Source organism: Euprymna scolopes, chromosome 11, assembly GCF_053919585.1.
Source record: "Euprymna scolopes isolate OS-2025 chromosome 11, ASM5391958v1, whole genome shotgun sequence".
Classification (NCBI taxonomy): Eukaryota; Metazoa; Mollusca; class Cephalopoda; order Sepiida; family Sepiolidae; genus Euprymna; species Euprymna scolopes.
The window spans coordinates 2,964,486-2,987,536 of NC_136492.1; the positions used below are offsets into that span (position 1 = coordinate 2,964,486).

General features: G+C 32.0%; 1 protein-coding gene and 1 pseudogene across 1 annotated transcript in view; one reads left to right on the forward strand and one right to left on the reverse strand.

Moving 5' to 3' along the window:
• Positions 1 to 16,933, forward strand: part of LOC145287727 (regucalcin-like) — a 37,147-nt gene extending 20,214 nt beyond the window's left edge. Inside the window, exons 2-5 of the mRNA XM_080135485.1 lie at positions 807 to 989; positions 7,001 to 7,216; positions 14,083 to 14,226; positions 15,962 to 16,933. Of these exons, the coding sequence (XP_079991611.1) occupies positions 807 to 989; positions 7,001 to 7,216; positions 14,083 to 14,226; positions 15,962 to 16,170 (752 nt within the window). The 3' untranslated portion in view covers positions 16,171 to 16,933. The remainder of the gene's footprint in view (positions 1 to 806; positions 990 to 7,000; positions 7,217 to 14,082; positions 14,227 to 15,961) is intronic.
• LOC145288503 (5S ribosomal RNA) lies at positions 8,881 to 8,997 on the reverse strand (annotated as a pseudogene).
• Positions 16,934 to 23,051: the final 6,118 nt, after the last annotated feature.

Sequence of the window (23,051 nt, forward strand, 5' to 3'; positions counted from 1 at the left end):
GACCTGTCCGGCATGGGTGGCCCTGCCAGGAGATGAATCTCCTGCTGGCTTAGCTCTTGGGGTCATTAAGACATGCAAGCTTCCCAACCAACTTCAAGGTTGCACTCCCTTTGGCAAGGTATGTTTACATGTCTGCCTAAAACTTTCGACAGAGGCGACGGATTTTCAAAAGATCAGTATCGTTTTGTAAGCTCGACCCTTCAGACGACAAATACCAAAAAATTGGCTAAAAACATTAATATTTTCACCTTCAACTGGGCACTTTTCTACAGTAGGGTCGCTTTTTTCGCCAATATTTTCGAAAGTCATCCTCCCCATTCGATTGTCTAGCCTTAATTAAAATCTACATCACTTCCGGTTTGGCGGTGGTCGTAACAGCAAAGATGTCAGGTTTTTTTCCCCATTCTTTTCCTCCTTTGTGGTATGGGTTCGAGCCTGCCTTCCTACTATCAATTTTTTTTTTTTTTTGTTCAACATACATATCCAAACACCCGGGCAACACCGGCACCCACGCTAGTGTTATTATAGAATAAAACATCTTTAAAATTATAAGCCGCGAGTATATATGCTCCTGCTACTGCAGAAGTTGAAGTTTGGTTGACAGTGCGCAAACTATTAGGTTGGCCACTCTAAACTCTCAGCATGCTATTAGTTTTTAAAGATTTTACCTTGCCGGACTTATTCATCTGGTACTCCATATTCTAATTGTGCTTTTATGTTTTAGTGTTTTATTTCTTTTCTAGCAATTGCTCAGTGGCACAAGTTTTTGCTTATTTTCTCGTATTTTATTTTACTATTTTTTCAAGGTAATCCCACGAGTTTTATTGTCCCACGAGAAAAAGGCGGTTTTGTTATTGGGCAAGGTTTGAAGTTGGTCCATCTTGACTGGCACACCAAGACACAAAAGACCATTTTAACGGCAGAAAAGGATAAGCCTACAAACCGTTTCAATGATGGAAAATGTGATGCCGTTGGAAGGTTATGGGCAGGTAAGTGGAGATGCTGCTTCTTTTTGGTCAAACAGTTTATGGCATTTTTAGTGGAGTTTCTTTTTTTTTTTTTTTTTGATTGAATGATTTGTATTTTTTGTGAGTGAAGCTCTTTTTTCTTTTTAGTTGAATTCTGACAGAGATTCGAACACACGAACACACCAGAAGAAAGTAAAAGAAATGGCAAGAAACATAAGTTGCTATTCACTCTATGCAAATTATTTGGATTGCTTCTTTTGAGCCAGATTTTTTTAATTCAACGATCCACCCCCCTCTCTCTCTCTCTATCTATCTATCTATCTCTCATTATTATTATTGATCCACTGACTTAGTTTGATTTGGACCTTAGAATTAACCCTTGTCCATTCGTCTGTTCATTCCCAAAATTCTCAATAACTACTCATTACATTTTCTGAAATTTTGCACGAAGTTACAACTAGCCAAAGGAGGAAATGTAACATTCTCGGACTTTTGATAATGTCATAAACACAGTTTTAGTATATTTAGTATTAGTATAAGTAGCTTTTTCACTCTTTTAGTATATATATATATATATATATATATATATATATATATATATATATATATATAACTGCTTAATTTACTTGCATAGAATTAATATACGAAAGTATAGATTTATGCGTAAACTTTAAGTATTTACTTCAAAAGTGCTCAATATGTAGGTAGAGCTATAGAGCTAGTTAGTAAGTTATAAAATGTATATGGCGATTAAGCTACACTGAATATTCCACGTTTCATCCACTCTAGGATTCTTCACGCATAAGCCTGAAGAATCCTAGAGTGGATGAAACGTGGAATATTCAGTGTAGCTTAATCGCCATATACATTTTATAACTTACTATATATATATATATATATATATATATATATATATATGACACAATCACGTTGACACTCCAGATCACTGAAGTTAAGCAACGTTGAGCCTGGCCAGTACCAGATGAGTGACCATTTGAGAAGGTGCGGCGTTGTATGTATCGCAAGGTAAAATACCAGGTTAAGAAACTGGTACGGTCTGTCCTTCTCTTGAGAGTAGCTGGGACTCTCTTAAGCCGTGGTAGGCACCCCATCTAATGATGGCGGCACAATAAAAAATACCCTGTATAGCCCTGGCAAAGCATCAAGTATTCATCTACCAACGAGATCTGAATTACACTACAAACCCATTATGACAAATAACCAGAAGATGATAATAGTTGTGCGGCAACAATAAAAAAAAAAATGGAAAGAGTAAAAGAAATGGCAAGAGACACAAGTTGCTATTTTATTATTTGGATCCATTCTGAGGCAGATTTTTTTAATTCACCGATCTCTCTTTCTCTCTCTCTCTCTCTCTCTCTCTCTCTCTCTCTCTCTCTCTCTCTCTGTATATATATATATATATATATATATGTATATATGTATATCTATCTATATCTCTCTTTGGCTCTCTTTCTCTCATTATTATTAGTGGTCCACTGACTTAGTTGGATTTGAACCTTAGAATTACACTACAAACTCATTATTTGGATTGCTTCTCTTGAGGCAGATTTTTTTAATTCAACGATCCCGCCTCTCTCTTTCTCTCTCTCTCTCTCTCTCTCTCTCTATCTCTCTCTCTCTCTCTCTCTCTCTCTCTATCTATCTATCTATCTATCTATATTTCTCTCATTATTATTAGTGGTCCACTGACTTAGTTGGACTTGGACCTTAGAATTAACCCTTGTCCATTCGTCCATTCATTCCCAAAATTCTCAATAACTACTCATTACATTTTCTGAAATTTTGCACGAAGTTACAACTAGCCAAAGGAGGAAATGTAACATTCTCATATTTTTTATAAAAATTCTGGTTGTGCGTCTCCAGACATAGAATCTTTTCCGCGCATTAGATTTTGCTGAAAATTACCCAAAAGCAAGATCACATCTGGAAACGTTACATTTGACCCTGGGAAAATTCTGGTTGTGTCCCCAGGTGGGAAAAAGGGGTCAAAATGGCCAAAAATAGCACTTTCCGGGACATAGAATCTTTTCCAATGATTAGATTTTGCTGAAAATTACTCAAAAGCAAGACCACATTGATATACTTGGCAAAAACATGACAAAAACATCGGGGGAGCATATATACTTTTTGGCTTGTTCTTTAAGCAAGCACTTAAGAAAAAAATAAATAGAACTCAGGAGGCTTCCAGAACACTGCTGAAAGCACTAATTAAAATTAAGGAGATCTCGAGAACACTACTAAAACTGAGTTTTTAACCGCTCTTCCCCCCGAAGAAAAAATATTTTTTAAAGTTGTCAGTAAAAAAGAAAGAGCACTACTGAATGTACAAGAATTAAGGAGGCCTCCAATTTCTAACCCCTCCTCCAAAAAGAGAAATTATTTTTAAGGGAACACTAAAAAAACAATATACTCAGGAGGCCTGCAGAGCACTACTAAAGTAATGTTTTTACTCTCCAGTAAAGAATAATTTACAAAGTGATCGTTGAGAAAACACAGGAGGCTTCAAGAGCACTACTGAAGACACTAAATAAAATTAAGAAGGTCTCCAGAGCACTAGCAAAAGCAAGTTTCTAATCACCAACACCCTAGGAGAGAAATTATTTTTTAAGTCATCAGTGAAAAAAAAAGGAGGCTTCAGAGCGCTACTAAAAGCACTAATTCAAATTAAGGAGGCATTCAGTGCACTACAAAATTTATTTGATTTTATGCGATTTTTTTGTTGTACAAACTTTTTTTTTCCATCCAAAATAACATCTGGTTTGATTTTTTTCATATTAAGTAGAATTCTGTAAAAATACATTATTTCTTATTTAAGGGTAACTTGTCCTTCGTTTGGTAACAGAAAAATAATGACAAAAAAAGAGAAATTACTATCGGTTCATTTTTCATAAGTTGGGAATTTATACTAATTTTAATATAACACGTAAGTGTGGGGTATATGGTTAGAAAGAAAAGAAAAAAAAAAAAAAAAAACGTACTGGGCGTATCTGCATCGCTCTTTGAGAAAGAAGAAGGCAAGGATGGCTAGCTCATTTATATACATGAAGGGCATCTTGGGAAAGCAGAGCATGATGGGAGAAGCTATTTTTTTTCCTGTCTCTTCCTTTTTTTCTAGATAGGATATAAAAGCTGGGAAAGTTGTTCACTTGAGCAACCCTGGCAATGCCCTCGATGTAATTGTTCCAACTCATGTTTCCTGTGAACGTTAGACCAAGGAGCTTGAAAGACGTGCTCTCAGATAAAGAGTCGTTGGCCATTGCTATTGGTGGTAGAGAAGGTTTCTTGTAATTATTGAATGAAACCAGTTTTGTCTTGACGGCATTGAATGTGACCATCCATTTTTGTCCCCATTCCACTACAGATTGGAGATCATCCTCTAGTGTTTCTGCCATTTCTTTAGATATATGTTCATTTGTTTTCCTGTCGTGTCTGTTATAGAGTGTGGTGTCATAAGCATATATACCCATCTCAGAGGCAATTTTGTCGGGGAGGTAATTTATGAATATCAGGAACAGCAGAGGTCCAAGGATAGACCCCTGGGGCACTCCCGCATTTATATCATATTGTTTAGATGTACGACCGTCGAGGACAACCTGGATCTTTCTCTTATCTAAGAAGGATTTAATTATGCTAAGTATTCTACCATTGAGACCGTATGATTTAATTTTCCTGAGGAGACCCTCATGCCATACCCTGTCAAAAGCCTTAGATATATCTAGAGCTACTGCTCTGCCCTCCCCCGCTTTGTCCAGTCAATGGTATATCCGTTCAGAGATTACAGTTAGAATGCCTGCTGTGGAACAGGCTTGTCTAAATCCATATTGTTGGTCAGTCAGAAGCTTAGCATCTGTAAGGTGATGGACTAGAGCATGGTTGATTAAGGTCTCAAATATTTTGGCAAAAAGTGGGAGGAGGCTAATGGGGCGATAATTTAATGGGTCAGTTCTTTCGCCAGAATTCTTGAATACTGGTACCACAGAAGCAGTTTTCCAACAGCCCGGAAAGCAAGATTCATCAAGGCATTTGTTGTAGAGTTTGGAGAGAACTGGGGCTACTTCAGCTGAGCACTTTTTTAATATTTTTTTTAATATTTTAATATTTTAGCGTATTTTATGACCGGGCAAATCTGGGCTACCCCCCCTCCTTCTTCCGCTAGTGTCTTAATAATTTTTTCAGAAGCAAATTTTCTAAATCATCTAAAAAAACAAAACAAAAAATAAAATGATAGACAAATTGAAATAAAAATTAAAACCATTGAAAAATAAGAGAAATTTAATAGATAGCCACATATCGGTGCAAAGCGAAAAGCCTATTAGTAGAAAGCATTTTGTGTCATAGTGCTTTCGCTATATATATATATATATATATATATATATATATATATATATATATTCTTCAGAATAAAATTATCTATCAACTGGTATGGAAACCTGTGATTAAAATTTGATATATATATATATATGTATATATGTGTGTGTGTGTGTGTGTGTGTGTATTTTCTGGTTTTCAAATAATTTTATTTTATCTACAAAATGTCTTCTAAAATGTGACAAGTCCCCTATTTAAAACAGCCAGTGTAATGTACACATCAATTCAGACTGACTACCATTGTCTATAAGAACATACATTTTTCTTCACTCGACGAGGACTTAAGCCCCAGGACTTTTACATCTAAAGTGAAGAAAAAAAAAAACACTAAAAGCAATACGTGTTAACACCAAAAGTCTCAAAGAAAAAAAAGTGATTTTATCATTTAATAAAATTTTTATTGGCATTTTCTGGTTTTCAAATAATTTTAATATACCTATATACCTACAAAATGTCTTCTGAGATATAACAAGTCATATATATATATATATATATATATATATATATATATATATATATATATATATATATATATATAATTTTCATATACCTATGAAATGCCTTCTAAGATATAAGAAGTCTCATATATATATATATATATTAGTGAAGGGACGATTCTAATATTATTCCAGATTCCAAAACAATTACCAATTCCGTACTAAATTTCCGATTCCAATACAATTACTGATTCCGATTTTATTATTTTTATTATTAAAATCTCTAAATATTTAACTATAGAGTTGTAATTGTTGACTTTTGTCGATTATTATAAAAAAAAGATGTTAAATGTGAAGATGTATATATATATATATATATATATATATATATATATATATATATATATATATTTGTTGACTGTTTCTGGGAAAAAAATTCCAGCAAAGTGCTCGATTATGAAAAAAAATTTTTTTTTTAAAATGTACAGTTTTTAAATATATATATATATATATATATATATATATATATATATATTAGAGTTGGGACAATTAATCAGAATTGGAACCGGGAATTGAAAAAATCAGCTTTTTGTGGTTTCGGAATCAGCATCGAGATCAGAAAAATTTTTTCCGATGCCAAAACTGATTCCTTAAATTATCTTTTTTTATTTGATTCTAGTTAAACAAAAATCTTCCACTGCTTGTAGTAATAATAAAATAATAAATATTTATTGATTTAAACTTCCATTTGGACTAAAATCTCTAGATCATCCCCTCACAAGTGTGTTTTTACATTTGAGAAAATATCTGCATATTTAAGATGTGTTTTTACAGTAATTGGGACAAAATACCACTTTTATAATTAAATATTTAGAAATTTATGAAGAATCAGAATCGGTAATTGTATTGGAATCGAGAAAATATTGTAATCGTCCCATTACTAATATATATATATATATATATATATATATATATATATATATATATATATATATAAGGTGTGCACAGTAAATTTCGAATGCTTGCTATAATAATTCCTGCTAATCATATATTATATATGCATAAGTTTTTAATAATTCCTGTTAAACATTGCTTCCACAGTGTTTAACTTTATTTTTAAGTTCACTTATAGTGTTCAGTTATTCTGGAATTTTTAAAAGATCAAATTTGGTCACTGATTGCATCATATTTTGTTTTTACCAGGAACCATGGGTAAGGAAAAGCAACCAGCCGTGCCAGACCCTGAAGTCGGACATTTCTATATGCTCGACAAGGAACAGAAACTCCATACCATGAAGGATAAAGTGAACATCTCCAATGGATTAACATGGACTGTTGACAACCGAACTTTATTCTACACACATTCACTGCCTCGTAAAGTTTTTGCATATGACTTTGATCTCCCATCTGGAAACATCTGTAAGTTTCAATTGACTTCTTACTTTGATGATAATAATTGGAAATTTTACTTGAAATAGGCTTTATTAAATTTATATTTTCTGTTTTATTCTTCATTTTAATTATTTTAGTTGATTAAATATCGATTCCACATCCATGTTGCATTAGCTTTTGAAATGAACAGGTTTAGCATGGCACATGACTTTTCAGAGGGTGTCCATAAGTAATGTTAGTTTTTTTGTTTTATCTTAGATGATATTCAGATGTACAAGGTGGAATTAATCTGATGATCGGATTATTATTAAAATCTGATTTATGGTCCTTAAGACTGAATCTAGGGAATGAATTTCAGAGTGTATACTTCTATATTTTTTTTTTGTATTTATTTTTAAAAGATTTTGATCTCTCATCTGAAAACATCTGTAACATCCGATTGACTCTTCAGAGTAATATTACGTTTTATCTTGAGTAATATTATATCTGAAATTCTTTTTCTAACACAGATGCACAAGGTGAAATTAATTTTATGCTAGGGTCATTGTTGAAATCCGATTTATGATCTTTAAAAGAGAATCTAGGGAATGTTGGAGATTATACTTCCATATTTTTAAAAAATTGTCTTAACTGAACAATTTATATTATTGATATCAGTTTTTCTTGTTATTTTGTAATTCTTCTATATTTCATTTAATATTGTACACTTCAAATCCATTCTAAAAACTTTTTTTTTATTGCATTTTCACTAGAAACAAGGCATAGTGCCATTTTGATGTCAGGGATACTATGTAGGGAGTTGAACAGCAAGAGGTCTGTTTACATTGCACTTGAACTTCTGCATGTCAGTACAGTCGGAGAAGCAGGAACCCAGAAGGAAATTCCAAAGTTTAGCAGTTCTGGGGAAGAAACCGTTAGAGTAGAAGGCTTTCTGGCATCTGGGGATTTCTATGGTGTAGGGGTGGGATTTTGCTGTTTTTCAGGTTTGTCGGGGGTATTTACGTCGAGGCGGTACAGGGGCTTGTAGTTCATTGGAGCATATACCATTAAAATACTTGTAAAACAGGCAGAGGGATTCAACATTTAATCGATGAGACAGAGGATGAAGCCTAGCTGACAGTTTGTGACCTATCAGATTGGCTGAATCCTGTCCAGGAGCGATAGACTAGTAACAGACGCACCAGCCCAAATGTGACAACAATACTTCATACATACTTCATTTATGCTTTATTTTACTGTTTATCAAGTTTATGTCATCCTTTTTTTATTTGATAATTTAATGATAGTTAAGTTTGTGTATTTTGAGTTTTTCTTTTTAAGCATATGCTGCCCAAATTTGTAGTCTGTGTGTTTTATTTGGTAAAATTTTTCATTTGAGTTTTCAGAGTTGAATGCTTTTTTTTTTATTCAGTTTTCAGTCTTTTGTTTATTTCTAATCGAAATTGTTTCCAGCAAATTATATTCACAAATTAATTGAATAAGATTTCGAGGTTGTAATCTTTTATATACATGAAGGCTTCCTCCAGTCTTGACAGACTATGGATACCCACTGTAAGAGTGCCTGCGCGTGAAATTTGTGTGGCAAGAGTTGCGCAATCTCCAACCACACCTCTCCTGAGTCAACATTGTTGCATACCAGTGGCAAGTTGAGGTACAAGACGACTGGAAACAATGCTGAGATAAGCGGAGAGCACATACAGCGCCTAGAATTCCCAAATGGTCACCCATCTGGTATTAGCCAGGCTCAACGTTGCTTAACTTCGGTGATCTGACGAGAACCGGTGTGTCAACGTGATTATGCCATATAAATATGTACATGCACACACGTTTTTTATTCATTTGGAGTAGATTTCAGTTAGTCTTTAAGTTTATGTTATAAAAATGGTGCATATTCTATCTATGTTGTAACGATTAATCAGAATTCAAAAAAATCGACAAGTTTGGGGTTATCAGAATTGAAAAAATTGGTGCCTATTTTTTTAATTGTCTTTTTTTATTTTATCTTCTTTAAGGCAAAATCTTCCATTGCTGGCAATAATGATAAAATAATAAATATTTATTGATTTTAAATATCAGAAAAGCTAAAATCGATAGATCATTCTCACAAGTGTATTTTTATGTTTACGAAAATATCTGCATATTTAACATATGTTTTTTTTATAGAAATCAGGGAAAATAATAACTCTATAGTTGAATATTTAGAGATTTACAAAGAATCAGAATCAGTAATTGTATCGGAATCGGGAATTTAGTACGGAATCTGCAATTGTATCAGAATCAGGAAAAATATTGGAATCGTCCCATCACTAGTACATATATATCTATATGTGGATATCTTCAGATCAATTATATAGACTTATTTTATATTTTGACTTAGTTTATCCTTTGCGGTTTACACCTTCTTTTCTATTTTTCAAAATCCATTATTCTTAACATTTTGATTTTTGATTTTTACGTTAAACGCTTTCTTCCCACTATCAATGACATTATTAATTAATATAATTATTATTAAAAGTTATCATTATCACAGTCACCAACATGTTTACCCCTCATTACATTCTATTTTTAATTATCATTATCACAGTTAGAGTAGATGATTATATCTAAGCATTGAGATAAATTAATTATATACATTTTGAGATTTTATTATTATTTTGTCTATATAATTTTCAAAGCTATGATGAGAGATGGGAGTAAGAGTAGGGGAGTGAACGGGGTTGGGGGACGAATAGGAAAGAAGAAAGACATGCTTTAGAATCACCATCAATAAATCATTTATGGTTTCCCCTTTTCATTCTTCCTCTTTCCCTTTCTTTCTTTCTTTTTTATCTTCCTCTTTTCTCCCTTATCTTTTTTGTTTTCTTCCTTATCTCTTAACCTCCTCACTGATGTGTGCAGGAATGATAGTGCTGGGGCAGGGATATACAAGTGGGTAACGTAATTTGTACATTTTCTGACCACATAAAAACTGTAGTTAAATTAAAAGCATTTTTAGAGAAAACGATTATATCTAAGCATGGAGATATATTAATTATGTACGTTTTAGATTTATTATTATTATTATTATTATTATTATTATTATTATTATTATTATTATTGCCTTACAACTTTCAAAGTTTTGCTTAGTAAAAAAGTCAAAAATTTATGATGAGTAAGAGTGGGAGGGAGTAGGAAGGAGAAAAATATGCTTTAAAATCACCAATAAATTATTCATGGTTTACCCTTTTCATTCTTCCCCTTTCCGTTCTTTCTATTCTTCCTTTCTTCTTATTTTTCTTTTTTCCCTTATCTCTATCTCTATCTCTAATGTATGTAAGGATGATAGTGGTGAGATGAGGATAGACAAGAGTGCAACGTTTGTACATTTTCTGACCACATAAAAATTGTCGTCAAATTAAAAGCATTTTTTTTAATTGAGTTACCCCTGATTTATTGGAATTTATTCAAGTCTCCCCTTCCCCTCACTGATTAGCTATTGCCTTGTTCCTTTAAAGGCATGAATTGGCAAGCAGGAGTTCCATCCCCTACTCTCTTAAGGGTCACATAAGCAAGCCTATAAAAAAACCCTCCCACATTGTGTCCGGCCTCTTCAGTGACAAAGCTTCTTCTTCACAATTATTACATTGAACAGTGACTATTTCTCTTTTGGAGTTTGGTGCTTTTGAAAATAAATAATTTAACACAAACCACTGAAATAACAAACACAACAACTTCATATAATTTAACAAAGAAAAAAGGGTTTATTTTGGCAAGCCATTGGTGAATATCCGCAGGGAGATATTGTTCCAGATTAAACCTAGCCTCTGGCCACCTCGTGCTGTCACAGTAGTTATTCCCCGTGAGAATCATCGATACCGGATTAGGAGAACAGAGAGAGAGGAAGGATCCGATCTAGTTGGCGTCTCTCTTGGTAAGGAAGAGTTTTTTCCTTCAAACCGTAAGCTGTCAGAGTTCCTTACCGTAAGCTGTCAGAGTTCCTTAGGAGAGAGGAAAGATCAATGCACCGCACTCCTGATTGGTCAGTATGTGGCCGAATCACACAGAGGAGAGGCATTGATTCGCGAAAGAAAAAAGTTCCGTTTGTTTCTGCTACGCTGTGCACAACCCTTGATGGCAGCAGGAAGACCGTCATTATTCCACCCCCAGTATCCGTTTACATTGCGACTAAGACTAGAAGTATATTTGCTTCTTCAAGAAACGTAGGTCAACTTCGTATTCTCGAATCTTTAATTATTTCAAAACATACTCCCACACTAAACAATAGACTGGAATTGAGCTCCGCTTTTATAAGTTTAAAACATAAGAAAAACAATAATTAAAATAATATTAAAAAAAAAAAAAAAATTATTGTTTTAAAATAATTAAAAGATTAATAAAATCTCACACAGTTGCCTCCCTTCAACCCTTGCTTGAATAGTCATCTCCCTTGATTCACAAACGCAACAAGTATTTTAAACACCAACTGATTTATTTTAACGTTCTCCTAACGTCATTTTTTGTTCTATATTTCGCGGTATCACGTGGCAAACTCTGTAACTGCTTTTCCAATTTTGAACACTCTTCCGCTGTCTTCTCTTGAAAAAGGACTAATAGGTCTGAAATATATTGAGATTTATAACACCATTGAATACAACAGAAAAAAAAAAAAAATTACTGTTGTTTAGAGTTAAAATTTGTGTGAAAAAGAAAAAACAAACAACAAAAAAAAAGAAATTTATTTCTTTTGTTTTCATTTAATTTTACTCTATATAAAAAAAAATCTCGCATTGTTCTTGGCTTTTAATTTTACCTTATAATTTTCTTCAACAATGCTTCAAGCAAACTACAATCTACTTATATATATATATATATATATATATATATATATATATATATATATATGAACAAATGATTAATAAAACATGTTAAAAAACATCTTGAAAAAGAGTTTAATTTTCAAAAGGAAGCACAAGATAAGTGGACAGTCCTTAATCCGCGGAGTTTCGAAGAAATACTCTCCTTCTCATCAGAGGGCAGGAATTAGCAAAATGTGAGATGGGATTTTGCATGTAAAAGTATTTAATGAAACCACAAGTAAGTCACAGATCTTATTTGGTTAAAAAAAGGGTGAGGTAAGGGGAATAGGAGGTAAAAGAAAAAAATGATAAAAAGATTTCACATGAATGGATAGTCCGGTGACGGGTAAAAAATCCAAGAATGGTAAAATCCAAACACGGTCGAATTAAAAACTTCCAATCCAACAGGTAAGTTCCAAATGGTCCAAAATGATCCAAAAGGCAGAATTCCTTGGAAAAAATCACAAATGGAGTGAGTTCAAAATCATTAAAAGAAAAGTTCAAATGTGCACAGAAAAAGCACTGGAGAGAATATTTAAAACACGTCTGCTAAGGTCGGAAGAATCAAATATATATATATATATATATATATATATATATATATATATATTCTGTAGAATTCTTTGAATATATATTCTAAATTTTAATTTTGTATATACATATATATAAATGCATATATATATATATATTAAAATAAATATATATATATATATATATATATATATATATATATATATATATATGGATACCCACGGTAAGGGTGCCTGCACGTGAAATTTTTGTGGCAAGAGTTGCGCAATCTTCAACCACACCTCTCCTGAGGCGACATTGTTAAATACCAGTGGTAAGTGGAGGTTCAGGATGACTGAAAACAATGCAGAGATAAGCGGAAAGCACATACAGCACCTAGAATTCCCAAATGGTCACCCATCTGGTACTAGCCAGACTCAACGTTGCTTAAATTTGGTGATCTGATGAGAACCGATGTGTCAATGTAATTATGCCGTATATATATATATATATATATATATATATATATATATATATATATATATAAAGTTTAGTGGTTAAAGTAAAATTCTGAAAATCATAATATAAACACACATATTCGAATTAAGAATTTATTGCTTGACAAAAAGAATATATAGAGGGGAGTTATGTTAATTTCCTTAATCCATGGATTTTCAATGCTGGCTCATATCATCAGAGGAACTGAAATGCAATTAGCAAAATGTTTTTTAAATATTGAGCTTTACCTTTTTGACTAGGATCACCCTGAAAGTATTACCTCAAAGTAATATCTATCAGGATATTTCACCTGATTTTTAATCTGTGTCTTATCTCGCTTATATATATATATATATATATATATATATATATATATATATATATATACTAGCGAGGGGTGCCCAGCGTTGCCCGGGTGTTTGGAGGTGTGTGTGTGTGTGTGTGGAAACTCCGGGGGGGGGGGGTGTTAAAAAAAAAAAGTAAGCATGAGGATCGAACCCGAACCCTGGAGGCAAAGTTGTAAATTAAAGTGTGAAAAAAAAAAAAATGTGCGACGTTAACCATTGCCCCACTGCGAGATGCTAACGGAAACCTGTTTGAATTTATTTAATTACTTGGATTTAGCAGGTGCCCGTTTTAATGAGTTAATGAGGTCAAGTTTGACTGCGGGATAGTATTTCATTTACTGCTGAACGCTTTTTTTTTTTTCCCCCCCCCCCCAAGATGTTATAGGAAAAAGACTAACCCACATGCGGCGAGCGACAAATGTTGAATATTTATCTTCCCAAAATCGAGCAAATTAAACAGACAAGCGAGCTTCGTTAACTGTGAGATATTACGATTTATATGTGATATAAAAAGTTTTAAAAAGTTGTGAAGTTTCTGAAAAAAGCCTTTTGTAGACATACAGAAAAAGTGAACACACATACATACATACATACATTTTCGCTTTTATATTTATATATATATATATATATATATATATATATATATATTCTGTAGAATTCCTTGAATATTTATTCTAAATTTTAATTTTGTCTTCATCTACAGCCAATGAACGAGTGGTAATTGATTTTACCGAGAAACCCATGGATGAATTTGGAATTCCTGATGGAATGACTTCAGACTTGAATGACAAAATATGGCTGGCTTGTTATTTCAGCAGTCGTGTATTCCAAATTGACCCTGAAACTGGTGAGTTTTTCTTTTGATTAGATAAAAAAAATAAATAAATAAAAAATAAAATTTTTAATATTAACATAATAATAATAATAAATAATAATAATCAATAATAATAATAAAAATTAAAAAATTATACGAAAATTAAAAATGAACATAACATTTGAAACAAATAAAAAAAAAAAATTCAAATCATTTTCTGCTGAATAGTCGTTACCAGCAATGGTTTAAATCAAGCTCTGATGAAGATATTTATGATATGTAAGGTTTTGCTGGGGTACAGCTACTATACATTGTGACACAATAGACTGGGTGAATATTTCCACTGGACAATCTGTAAAAAGTTGAATATCAAATACAACAGCAAGTCCTGAAACATCCAAGAAAGAAAAATGGGGCTATAGGCCCAGTTTTGCTTTGTTGAAATAAAATTTGTTGAAAAAATTTCGAGATTTCCAATGATGCAACTTTTGATGCCGATACAACGTTCAATCCTTTGTGTTTGCAGATGCTCATCCAAGAAAGGAAAATGGGGCTATGGGTCCAGTTTTGGTTTTAGTTTTCCAGTCTTCAGTTCAAGCAGACAGTTTGGCTACCTTATCTTGAACATCACTGTCACATCACGACATTGCAAGAATTTTTTTTTTTTTTTTACATGGGGGTCACCACTTATCAAGGCCCGAAGGCCACTCAGGGATAAGGGTTATTGCGTGTACAGTAATCAATGAGATAGTATTGTAGTAATCATTAGTATTGGGGGTTTTGATAGAGTGTCTTACTTAAGGGGGTGGTTTGTCAGGAGTTTGTTTATGTTGGACTTGAAGACATCCAAGTTGTAGTCAGATGGGAAACAGGCAAGCGGCAGAGAGTTCCACTGGCGTGCAGTTCGAAGAAAGAAACTTATCTCATGGAATCTACGTTTGGATTTAAGCACAGATAAAGAGTGGGTAAAATTATTGTGACTCATTCCGTTGAGTCGGCCAGAAATATCGGCCAGATAAATGACAAACTCTTTATCGTTGATGTTTTCATTTCTTTGTAGAAAGATTTCTGCTTTCATACCGAGTTCATAGTGTAGAACAGAAATTTCATATGTTGCACATTTTCTTGAAAGAGCCTATGACTTTTAGCCTTTGCACGAATGAAGTTGATTGCTTCGACTGCAATGTCCATGACTTTCAGCAAACGTGGTGGTAGAGTTTTCGACACAAGAGCATATCAGTCTAGTGAACAGTAGGAAGGCGTAACGTGTGGCCATTCATTCTTCACAAGTGTGATGATGACAGTCATCGCTGGAGCAGCATCAGTACAGATGTGCTTGAAATTCTGGCAACCAAGTTCATTAACTTCCAAAAAAGAGTCCACAATGGCGTTGTTGTCATTTTAATTGGCAGGTTGTTTTGCCACTTCGTAGCTGGATTGTAGTGCAGGTTTTTCTTTTGGATAGAATCCAAATTTGGGAAGTGTTGCTTTACGGTCGTATCATTCACGTTTCGAAGACAGAGCATCAATGCTATCGTTATTGTAGTTGGCAGAGTATTGCAAGACAATCTTCCTTTATCTTTCACACTTTCTCATTACGAGCGAAAGCAATTAACTGACACTCCAGTGCAGTGTCTGTAGATTTGTCTAATTGTAAACTGGAGAGTGTTTTGCTTATATATGACTGGAATTTCCACTGGTCTTTTAGTTTAATCATTATTGCAATAATAGATTGGATTTGTTTAATTTGATGTTTTCTTCACAACAGGTAAAATTCTGCAGACGATCAAGTTTCCTGTCACCAACCTGACATCCTGTTGCTTCGGTGGACCGAATTATGACGAGCTGTACGTAACCAGTTCAACCATTGGTGTAACTGCGGACGAATTAAAACACAACCAACCTCTTGCTGGTTCGATCTTTAAAGTAAATAACATCAATGCAAAAGGCGCACCAGCAACTGTTTATCAAGGATGAGAACACGATTGTGAAAAAACTTCAATCATTTTTTAAAAGGTGACATCCACCCTAAATGGCACTTATTGAATCATTAATAAAATTCTGTCTTTTCTGAAAATTAAAAATCTTGGTAAAAAAAATTGACAAATAATTTGACAAACATTTTAAAAGAACAATAGGTTTATTGAGTCGCACACGACTCCAATCGTTTATGTAAGATGACATTCTCCAAAAATACCTCCCATGGAATAGTTGATAAAATTTCAAATCCTTTTTACAATCCAACCATATTTGGTACGAATAAACTTCAATTTATGCCTGACTTGTCCACCAAGTTACATTTATAAATGTCCTACAGTTTTTTCTTGGCATTCACGGATGCAACAGTTTAATGATTTTTTTTTTTAATGAATATTAAAATTTTAAAATAAATCGAATAATGTAATTGTTAAAATTGACTGAGTGTGCAGTTGGCAGTCAGTGGCCAGCTGACCCTTTGGAAGCGAATGGTAGAAGATTACCTATGTAAATACAAGTGAATTCCTGACGTTCATTCGACCGGTTGATTCGATAAATAAAGAAGTCATCATCATGTTTTATAAGTGTTGTCTCGTGATATAATTCAGTTACAACAAAAAAGGTAATGTGTTTATCATCAATTATAATGAACTCTTGTGTGAAGCTTCCAAGTATTATGTGTTTCATCTCCTCTATTACAAGAAATGTCTCCCTTAGTCTGTGTTAAGAACTTGTATACATCTCCAGTGTGCAGTTCGTACAGTGTTTATCAAGGATGAGAACACGATTGCAACAAAACTTCAATGGGTGACATCCACCCTAAATGGCACTTATTGAATCGTTAATAAAATTCTGTCTTTTCTGAAAATTAAAAAGCTTGGTAAAAAAAAAAATTGATAACCATTTTAAAAGAACAATAGGTTTACTGAGTCACACATGACTCTAATTGTTTATGTAAGATGATATTCTCTGAAAATACCTCCCACTGAATTGTTAATAAAATTTTAAATCCTTCTTTACAATCCAACCATATTTGGTATGAATAAATATAATTTATGCCTGACTTGTTCACCAGGTTACATTTATAAATGCCCAACAGTTTCTTTCTTGGCATTCACGGATGCAACAGTTTAATGATTTTTTTTTTATGAATAATAAAATTTTAAAATAAATCGAATAATATAATTGTTAAAATTGACTGAGTGTGCAGTTCGTTCATACAGAAAAAAGTTTTGAACATTTTACGACTTTTATTCCAAATTCTAAGCAAAAACAATTGTAAACCGACGTCATCAATAATTTTAGAGAATTACTGAATAAAAACTTATAACAAGTTAAATATGACTCTTTCTTTAGATGAAAATAAATTCTTACTTGTGTATGTTAAAAATAAAAGTTATAAATAATTTTATTATATCATCAGAACATTAAAAAAAAAACATCTTTAGGCCATGACATTTCAAAGCTAAATGCTTCTCATCATCTTTTAATAATCAAGTGTGAATTTTCTTAAACATGGTTTACAAACGGATGTTTACAGCAACGTACCAATAAAAGAAATGAATCAATATATTAATATGATAGCCTATGTGTTATTTATTGTGTGTGTCACGCTTACGTCTGAGTGATTGTTGTTTATTTGTTACGGATTTCCATTTCTTGTAATAAATAATTTTACCCAGAATTCTTTGTAAGTTTTGGTTTCGGTTTCGTTTATAGCTGAAGGAACTCAAGTTATATATATATATATATATATATATATATATATATATATATATATATATATATATATACTTATTTATTGTTATATAAACATGCTCACATCCCGCTGCTACAAATAGCCACTTGTTTCAATCAAACAACAGATATCATCAGGCAGCGACTTGACTATTCAAAAGTTCAATGAATAATGGATTTTTATTTTAGGTAGGAACTCTTTAAAAGTTGGAGTTAAAAAACTTAAAACACAGAACTTTAATTATAAGATGTAAAGAGGGAGGGGCAATTTAAATAAAGTTAAAAGATTATAATGGAGAGAGAGAGTGATTAAAAAATAAATAGAGAAAGAAAATAGAGAGAAAAAATATATATATAATATGGAGAGGAAAAGAAAAAAGATATAAATGGTTATTATAAAGAGAATAAGGACTAGAAGGGAAAAGAAAGAATGGTGAGATATAGTTAAAGAGAGAAAGAGAGAAAGTAAGAATTTGACAGTATATAGAAAAAGAAAAAAGAAAAAGATCTGCATGTCAACCAATTTATGAACAATTATACAATTCAGTAATGAGACGTTATTACAAATACAAACAGAAAATACAATCTAAGCGTTAGAAATGAACATGTTAAAAAAGACAGCGAATGTATCCAACCAACATATTTATCATCTCACATACGTCCACGAGTAATATCAACGCAGTTCAAACATACGTCTACAATTAATTAAGCCCTTTATACTAAATGATATAAGTTTAAAGTTTTCGCGTTTTTATTAAATAAATATATAAATAAAAGAAAAAAATAATAATGATAAAACAATATTAAAATTATTATTAATAATAATAATAATAGTAATAATAAAAATAATAGTAATAATAATAAAAAAAACAGAATAAAATTAATATTTATTATCTTTTTAATATAACATATTTAACCATAAGAGGGGATTAAATAAATTAAACAGGACTAATAATTATAAATAATAATCTACTAATATTTATGTATATAAAAAGAATACAATACATATATATATACATACATATACACACATATACACATACATATACACACATATACATATATATATATATATATATATATATATATAAAAATGTAAAGTTGGTTCGTTCTAAACAAATAAAACCATGTTTATACGTTACCAATTTATTTGAAATTTTCAGACAACCCATTTTTAGAGTCGAGGTATGTTTTTATGTTATTAAAATAAATTTACCTAATTAAAATTAAAATATTAAATAAAATAAATATATTTATTTAATCGTTTCTGCGAATCTGTTCTGTTGATAAAACTGAACTTCCGGTTCGATTCATTTCACAGCCACGAATTGACGAAAGGTTTCATTTTCTGTTAACTCGATAAGTAAAAAAAAAAAAAAAAAAAAAACATATTTCATTTGTTTATCTTCCAAATTTTTTAATTTACACATCTTTTCTTTATTATATAAGGCCAAAAAAAAGTTTGTTGCTTGCTTTTGAGTTTTTTGTTTTGTTTTTCTATATAAGATTACTCATGCAGAGAGTGATCTGTGCTGAAATAATGTTGTTAAAAAGTCATTCTTAACATGGGGAGGTAAGGATGTTTTGTACCTATTCTGTACTTTAACCTTACAATTGAATAAATAATAAAAAAAACAACATCATAAAACGTTATTTAAACATGGAAATATGATTTAAAAAATAGCGCGGATCGCTCTCTGCATTAGCACCATTTTTATTTATTGCGAACTATTATTCTCATCTTTATTAGTTGTTGTTTCACAAATTTTCGGCCAACTATTCCTCTGGCCTTCATGAAAAGAAGTCCTTTTATAAATGTTCAGTAACTTTTTCCTTTTATTATTCTTAAAGAGTAAAACTTTTCTTATTCATGAAAGGAGTTAAGCCTACGTAAATAAATAAATGTTTGTACACGTGACAAATTATCAATAAATGGTTTAGTTACTTTTTTTAAAAAATGTTTGTAAAAGTGCGAAAGGCGACGTTGTTGTACAAACATTACTCCCATGCTTAATTTCTATACTTATAGGTTTTTGGAATTTTTTTTCACTGGATTATTATTGATTGGACACTAATTAAACAGATTATTAAAAAAAAAAAATGTAAAAAAGAAATCATTATTTCGACATTTGAAAGTGGTGCTCACTTTTTAGTTACAATGTTCTGATAAATCAGTCACCCATTTTGTAAGCAATAAAAACGCGGTATATCAAAACCATAGAAAGTAAAAATAATGAGTCTCTACCGCATTTGTAAGTCAGAAATATATTTGTTTCTCAAAGAAAAAAAAATAGAGAGAACAGGACTTTTTTTATTGTTTTCATGAAAATAAAGTTTCGAGATTTTTAATTATTTTTTTTTTTTTACTTATTTAGTCAGTTTGTGTGTTTTTTGGGGTTTGTATTACTGTACACATAGATTCGAAAAAGTTGTCAAAAAACAAATATAGAACAAATAAATGTTATCAAAGGCAAGATAAGTTACTTTTCTACCTAACTGGATATATTTTTTGTGTTTTTATTCAGTGTAACATGTTTATTCAGCTCGAAAAACATGCAGTGTTTACCGATGTATTAGAAATTTGCTCAATATATGTTACCGTGACATAAGTTGACATATATTCGGTTGTTTTCTAACAGTATTTTGTCTAGTTTATTATTTATAATACATTTCCCAAACTTACCCTCTCCGAGAGAGAGTTGGCTGCCATTTTGAATTTTCCAATACTGCATGTTTTTCGAGCTGAATAAACATGTTACACTGAATAAAAACACAAAAAATATATCCAGTTATGTAGAAAAGTAACTTATCTTGCCTTTGATAACATTTATTTGTTCTATATTTGTTTTTTGACAACTTTTTCGAATCTATGTGTACAGTAATACAAACCCGTTTTTTTTTTAAATTGTTTTTGTGAAAGGTGAGTTTTTTTTCAAAACTTTTGTTTTGTTTCTTTTTAATTTTTTTTAAAGTATTATAAATTTCACTAACATGCTGCAGAAATGTTTAATAATTTGGTATTTTTTTAGATTAGGTCCACCTCCACAATTTTCCTTTCAATGACGACATTTATAGGTTTCCGAGTATGCTGAACACGTAAATTGCATTGAAATTTTGCGGAAATAAATAGTTGTATTATGCATTGTATTCTTCGGCGACCATCTTTTTACGTGCACACGCGCCATAAACAAATACACACACGTAAAAAAGATGGCCGCCAAAGATTACAATGCATAATACAACTTTTTATATCTTGATAACTACTTATTTCTGCAAAATTTCGATGCGATCTTCGTATTCAGCATAGTCGAAAACCATTTCAAGTCGTCATTTAAAAGAAAATTGAGGAGGTGGAGGTGTACCTAATCCAAAAATTTACCAATAATTTTTAATCCCGTACGCCTCCCGATACATTGCTTCGTCAACATGCGACCATTTTATATCTCCCGAAGACACTTCCGTATTTAGAAAAAAAAATAAATAAATAAATAAAAAGTGACCGATTTACCAGAACGTGGTAACTAAAAAGTGAGTACACCTTTCAAATGTTGAAATGGTTTTTTTTTTTTTCAATTTTTTTTCATAATCTGGTTAGTGTTCAATCAATAATAATACAGTGAAAAAATTTCAAATAAAAAATGTTACGTGCGCATACGTTAGCCTTGACTAGGGGGGTACTAAGGGAATGACCATTAAATAATTCTGCGGGTCGCCATGGAACTCAACGCCCAAGGAGTACCAAAATAGTTTTCATGATCTGAAGAAATTTTTGGTAAATGTTTCGTTTAGGTCCACCTCCACAATTTTCTCTAAAATGACAATTATAGGTTTTCGACTATGCTGAATACGAAAATTGCATTGAAATGTTGCAGAGATAAGTAGTTATCAAGATAGAAAAAAATGCATTATGCACGGTAATTTTGGCGGCCATCTTGGTTTTTTTTACTTCGTGTAAAATTCTGATTTCTTAGGGCGCGCGCGCATGCGCGTAAAAAAAATGGCCGCCAAAATTACCGTGCATAATGCATTTTTTTCTATCTTGATAACTACTTATCTCTGCAACATTTCAATGCGATTTTCGTATTCAGCATAGTCGAAAACCTATAAATGTCGTCATTTTAAAGAAAATTGTGGAGGTGGACCTAAACGAAACATTTACCAAATTTTTTTTTTCGAAAAGTGGGTGATGACTTTTCCATCTAAATTTAACTTAAAATGAGCACCCACTTTCTGGCCACCTGAGGAAGGGGCATTTATTTTCGTGTTTATTGGCTTAAAGGTTTTTTTGACAAGGCAGTTTGGTACGCGAATGCATATTTAACAGTTTTCGTTTATGCTCATGCATAGCATAAACAAAGGCTACGTCTGTGAAATGGAAAATAGTCCCAGAGTTCAGGGGTTAATACCATGCAAAAGAAATCAAACAAAAAGACTTTTTAGCCAAGAAACACACAGAAAGAAAAAAAAAATAGCATCCATTTTTTTTTCTAGCGAATTCATTTGCTGTTTTTATTGAAAACTATTTTCCCCCGGATTTTTTATATAATTTTCCATTAAGGGCTGTGCGTCTCACGTTCATAAATAACAAAAAATTTTTTGTAGATTTTGGTGTGCTAAAAACGAATCTGCAAACCGTTTCCGTCGCAAAAAAATAGTTTTTATGATATGAAGAAATTACTTTTTCGAAAAAGTGGCGATCACTTTTCCATGTAAATTTAACTTAAAATGAGCACCCACTTTCTAGCCACCTGAGAGAGGGGGGATTTTTTCCCATGTTTATTGGCTAAACAGCTTTCGTTTATGCTTACGCATAGCGTAAACGAAGGCTACGGCTGTTAAATGGAAAATAGTCCCAGAGTTCAGGGGTTATTACCATGCAAAAGAAATCAAACAAAAAACTTTTTAGCCAAGAAACAGAAAAATGCCCCTCTCTCAGGTGGCCAGAAAGTGGGTGCTCATTCTAAGTTAAATTTAGATTGAAAAGTGATCACCCACTTTTCGAAAAAGTAATTTCATGAATGTCATGAAAACTTTTTTTTTGCTACGTAAACGGTTTGCAGATTCGTTTTTAGCACACCGAAATCTACAATAAAATATTTCGTTATATATGAACGTGAAACGGGCCTTAAAGTAAAATAATACCG